The following is a 6,000-nucleotide window of genomic DNA, read 5'->3' as shown; positions in this document are numbered from 1 at the left end:
TGCCTCCCATTTGCCACTGCACTGGGCAACTTAGTGAGGAGATGAACCATCATGATGGTCCATGAGGTAGTTATTGTTGAGGTCAAACTTTTGTGAATGGTTAGGTCTGTCCCCGTTGGCACCTAGGCAGACGAGACCTAAGCCAACAAATGCATGACCATACACACCACACCACACAGTAAAGAGACCTATGAACTTGACTTATTAGCTTCTACGACACGAGGGTTGAAGTTTGTTACGAAGGACCACCTTCACATGTAACTTCTTTAAGCCTCAACACAGATGACTCAACTTACTGGCTTGCGGATCTGCCTAATATAAGATGTGCACCTTGAAAACTAAACAAGGCTTATACTAAAATTCAATAAAAATGTATAAGATTTTATTCTCACACTAACCTTTACCTGTAATACACCAATTAATGATATTGAATGTAACATATTACGGTTGTGTTTGATTGCATGAAAAAACAAAATTTATAGATTTCAAAATCCGTGAAAAAATGACTAGGATGAAAAAATTGAATCCATTGTTTGATATTACTTTAAAAAAAAAATGATAAAAAAGATGAAGAAAAAGAAGATAAGACGTGATGGTGGAGGTGAGGGAGGAAGAAGAAGACGAGGAAGAAAAGGAGGGGGAGGGGACGATGTATTGACAACGGCAGAGGTGAGGGGTGATGAAGAAGAGGAAGAAGAGAGAGAAGGTAGCTTGTGACAAAAATGGTGACATCAACGACAAGATTGAGGTTGAGTGTGATGATGGCTATGATGGTGGTGGTGGAGAAGAAAGAGATGAGTTAGAATTTCAATTTAGGGATGGAAAATAGATGTGGATTTCATTTTTCCATCTATATGGTTTGGAAAGTGAAATTCAACTTTTGTTGAACTTTTGAATGTTGGTGGAAAATAATTTTTCATGAAAAAATGTAATCAAACAAATGAAAAATGTCATTTTCCATGAAAAATGATTTTCCACCCTATTTTCATGTGCAATCAAACAGACCCGTAAAGAAATATATATCTTACATCTTTTAATTTTCCATTTTTTGTGAGATTTTCTTTGAAGAAAGCTCAAAGAAATGCAAAGAACAAAAGGGGAAGAGCATAAAGGGAGGGAAGGAGAAAGAGAGCAGTGCAGATGAAGAAACCAGTGGTGTTCGAGCTCGAAGATGACAATCTCTCATCCGTGGTGGTAGCTGGCAATCACACTGAGATCTTCTGCACCTCCTCTCTAAAAATTTTGAGATATATAATTCCTATTCATCCAGATTGCTCATTTCAAGAAACATATAGAGCTAGAAAGAATAATCTAGATTTTTCATGGATCCTAATGCTGGTTTTCACAATCAGCTCGAGAATTGGATATTAAACACGAGAATCATACATGAATCATGGAGACGATTGTGCCCATTTTATGGATGCAAGGGTGGACTCTGTTCCTCCTCCAGACTTTCACAGCCCCTCGTGAAAAGAAAAGTAGATAAAAGGTTTATGCTAAATAAGTTCAATGAAATATCTACAGCCACAATATCCTTACATAATTGTGTTCAAGTGTTACAAGTAAATTTTGGAGTGGCAATAGAATCTTCCAAAACTAATGTTTTCAAAAGTTTGCCAAAGGTTTAGGAGTATACAACATCACAAGATACACAGCACTGTAGACATGCAGACAACAACTGATAGTGCTCTGTCCACCATCATCTCGCCTGATCGGGACCCACGAACTACGGCCAATTTCCCCACCACAGAACATTCCCCCTAATGGAACACCTGGAAAGTTCTCTAAGAATGCTGAACTGTCGACATTTTGTCGTTCAAAAAACGACTCACCACGGCCACAGCAAGAGAAGACAATCCCTCCACATACTTCCCTTTTATCACCATTTTCTGTACCATTGGCAAGATGGAAACATTTGGAATACCCGAACTGCTTCAAAGTTCTGAGATCCTCAAAGACATTGTTGCGTGAGACTAAAGCAGTCTCGGGATTGGGATGGTAGAAGCGGAAGGAGTCGCCAGTTTTCATTCCATCACCTTTGATGTATAGGTACTCTTCATCTCCCCTGTTGAAAACCAGAGAAAGACACTTGAGGGATCTCTGTATATATATCAAAGCAGCAGTATCATTCAGAAAATAAGGATTTCGAGGACTATTACCTTTGTGAGAAATTGGGATGCAACTTGGATTGGTTGTGTCAGGTTGGACACCAGCCCAAGCCGAACTCAAATTTGGAAGCACTCATGCCAGGCCAAACCCTAGATCAAGCCTGAGGTGCTTAAGCCCCGAGAGATCAGTGGAGCTACTCACCACTAAACCAGAGCCTGACTGTGTTGGTTTATCACGTTGCAGGCTTATGATTTGGATGGGTCACTCACCCTATGTTAGCCATATCATATGCTTTAAGAGATTGATTTGCCTCCCCAAATTTTACTTATTACACCCCCAATAAAAAATAAAGAAAATAAGTGAATGGTTGAAAATAAGTAAACATTGAATTAATTTCCTCCTATTTGCTAGAGAACACCAGTTTGGAGAATGAAGGATCCCCTGTCAAGCTCGGACATCTAACACCATTGTAGATCTCGATACTTGATTTTTTCAGATTAGCGGGGTGAGCAAAAGATAAAAGATAGGTTTATGGTTTCAGACAGAGGCGAAGCGTTTTGACTTCAACAGATGCTGGGTGAAGAACCATAAGGGGCTGGAGGTGAAGGAATCAAGCAAAAAATGGGAATCTCATCTCAGAATCTTAGAAGTAGAGAGTACGTGGTTATGTAAGGTTTTGGAGGAAGCAGGATTTCACGGCAAGGTCTTCAGAGATAAGTTTTCTTTGGAAGCGAGCACTCTCTGAGCATCTAAAGATGAAAATAGGGGAGGAAGATTTTTGAAAATCCAGAAATTTTTGGATAAGGCTAAAACCGGTTCGGTGGTCTTCCGGAGGGTAAGGGGGTGATAATGGATGGACGGAGGATCTCACCTTCGCCAGACTTAAGGAAGGCTTTCCACGTTGGAAAGTCCCAAGGCATTTGGATCTTTTCTACAAAGGATTCAAATTTCGAGAAGGGGTGGAAATTGAAGATTTGGATATTGGGGTAGAGGGGAAGACTTCGCTAGTAATTGGGAATCGAAAGGGGTGGGAGAATGTGTTGCTTGATGCCTCTTGCCCCGACGATGCCAAATCCCAAATCTCCATCACAGTCTTTCGGTCCAGTAGTTCAATCGGAGATGAGGACTGTGGGAGTACTCAGTTCTGACCAGGTAAAATCAGAACCATTTGGGGATAACATGCAGCATAAGATAACTTCTACTTCAAAATTCAAATCGCCCGCAGTACCATTTTGGACAGATAGCTGGATAATGATCTGGTTGAGATCGTGACAGGTATCCAAGGATCAAAGTCATTAGATGGTGGTTTCGATTATCGATAAACTCAATGAGTCGAGTCTACTCAATGAGTTAGGGTCCTTTCATTCACCAGGTATTGGGGACCATTCTTACAAGGGCCAAACACACCCAGCCCATAATTTACTGGGCTTTTCTTTTGAGGGCCCAGAAGGGCTTCTGTACAGGCCTGATGGGATGGGCTCATTTCAATCTATTATCGCTTTGGATGGGCTGAATAATCAGTAAGTGAATGGGAATCGTGTTATCCTTAGTGCAGGTTTGGATAATAACAGGGTTGTGTCGTCAGGGGGCCAAACCAAGTTTTCTCATGGGGGTACATCAGAAAGGGGGACTTTGGTACAGATTAGGCACGGGGACAAAAGGGATTGTTTGTGGGAATTACGAGTAGATTCAGAGAAAAGGTGTCCAGGACAGCCTGGAAAGATCTCTGTAAATGGAGTCGATCAGTGGGGAAAGTTGCAAGACCCTAATAGGTCCAGACATCCTATACCTTTGTTGGCAATATGGGATAGGTTACAATCTGATCTGTGAAGTTCTCCTGGTAAGAATCTTGATCCAAGGTCTCCTACCAATCTGAGTTGCAGGTTGTTTGGCCACGGTGAGTCTATGAAAGGAGCATTGCAACACCTCCCCTCGGCATCTCTTTCAGTATTCTCTTTCCCTACCACTGAGAAATCTTTTTTCTTCTTCCATAACAGATCCTCTTTGGCTTCTTTGTGTTCTTCGTGGAAACTCTCCTTGTTTGGCCGATTTTGCGGTGTCTTTGTTCCTGACAGGTCTCAATTTCCTTCAGCCCTGACTGATTCTCCTCAAGTCAGTGAGTTCTCTCAAGACAAGGATGGTATAGGGGAGATAGATAGAGAAGCCATTTTGTTATCTTCTGAATTTTTACTTGAGACACAGACTCCAGGAGCGATGAATGGTCCGAATCAGACAGGGGTAAAAGGAAGGTTATTGAGTTGATAATGACTTGAATGTCCCAAGCAGCAAACAAGTTGCAGAGTGGCAAATCCGGACAGAATTGGAGATAGTCAAGTGGATCATGAATGAGGCCTTGAAAGTAGCGGAATCATTTGGAATACTTCCAGAGACAGAGGAAGAGGAACCCTCCCTTATTCTAAGGGTGGCGATTGGGGACTTGAGAGAGAGAACCGCCCTGGTGGAAGAATTAAATCAGTTCAGCAGATAGTCTGGCTTGTGTGGGGTAGATTTGGACCCTGGAATGCCGAATAGCCAAGATATTACAAGGTTAATCAGACTAACGAGGTAGTTGTGATAGCAGCCTTAGAGACTACTAGAAGGATGGTAAGGTCTGGTATGACTTCGTAGGTGGTTTCCTCGGTTTAGGGTCAAGCTTTTGTTTCCGATGACGTTTAGACTTTTATCTTGGAATGTGAGAGGTTTGGGTGATAGGAATAAGAGGGAGCATGACAGTGAAGGCCATCATTAGATCCAAAAATTCAGTTTTAGTAACCATTCAGGAATCAAAGTTGATAGATTGTAATGATAATATGATCAAGGACCTTTGGGGGGGGGGGGGGGGGGTTATAGGTGGGGTGTTTCTCCCTTCGATAGGCTCTGCTGGGGGTATCATCTTGATGTGAAGAAAGGACTTACTTCAGGTTTCAAACAGTCTTGTGGGGGCATTCTCTGTTTCGGTCTTGTGCAGCTGTGTGAATGTTGATTTTCAATGGGTGTTTTTGGAAGTTTATAGTCCTACGAATAGTGGAGAAAGGGCCCAATTTTGAGAGGAGCTAGAAGATGTTGAGGGATATTGGGATGAGCCTTGGGCCCCTAGGTGGAGATTTTAATATCGTGAGATACAGCTACGAGAAGAATGGAGGGAAGAGAAATTCGAAAGGGATTAAGAACTTCAATGGCTTTGTTAATAGACATTCTTTAATGGAATTCCCTTTAGTGGGAAGAAGGTTTACGTGGTCTAATAATCAAGTGTCTCCTAGGATGTCTAGACTTGATAGATTCCTTGTTGATAGCTTCTGGGAAGAGAATTTTCAAAATGTGTTCCATTCAGGTTCGTCTAGCCCAGTTTCGAATCATATCCCTATTTTGTTGGAGTCAGGTCAACCTAAAACTAGACCTTAGCCTTTCAGATTCGAAAACATGTGGCTCATCTATCCTAATTTTTCGAAGTTGGTCAAAGTTTGGTGGGGAGAGCTCTTCTACCGGTAACCCAGGATGTGTGTTCAAGAATAAGCTTAAATTCTTGAAAGATAAGTTAAAGGTTTGGAATAAAGAGGTATTGGGAAAGGTGGAAGTGAAAAAAAAGGAGATTCTCGATAGAATTGAAATTCTAGATGTTAAAGAGGGGTCATATGAGGATTGAGGACAAAGTGAAGAGAACAGAATTGAAATCAGAATTCCAAAGGGTAGCGTTGATGGAGGAGATTAGTTGAAAACAAAATTCTATGATCAAATGGTTGAAAGAAGGGGATAATAATATGAAATTTTTTCATAAGATGGCTAATCTTCATAGAAGGAGCAACCATCTCCCTAATTTTTCAATCAACGAGACTCGGGTGGAAGGTGAGGAGGAGATTAAGGAAGGAATAGTAAATTACTAGAAGAAGCTTT

The 6,000-nt window shown here is 41.4% G+C and overlaps 1 protein-coding gene across 1 annotated transcript in view; it reads right to left on the bottom strand.

Moving 5' to 3' along the window:
• Positions 1-1,467: 1,467 nt before the first annotated feature.
• Positions 1,468-6,000, bottom strand: part of LOC147398467 (F-box/LRR protein) — a 29,538-nt gene continuing 25,005 nt past the window's right edge. Inside the window, exon 10 of the mRNA XM_086447677.1 lies at positions 1,468-2,065. Within this exon, the coding sequence (XP_086303803.1) occupies positions 1,606-2,065 (460 nt within the window). The 3' untranslated portion in view covers positions 1,468-1,605. The remainder of the gene's footprint in view (positions 2,066-6,000) is intronic.

The sequence above is a fragment of the Akebia trifoliata genome, chromosome 7 (assembly GCF_017979445.1).
Source record: "Akebia trifoliata isolate Shusen 1 chromosome 7, ASM1797944v1, whole genome shotgun sequence".
NCBI lineage: Eukaryota > Viridiplantae > Streptophyta > Magnoliopsida > Ranunculales > Lardizabalaceae > Akebia > Akebia trifoliata.
This window is presented reverse-complemented; position numbering and strand designations above follow the sequence as displayed.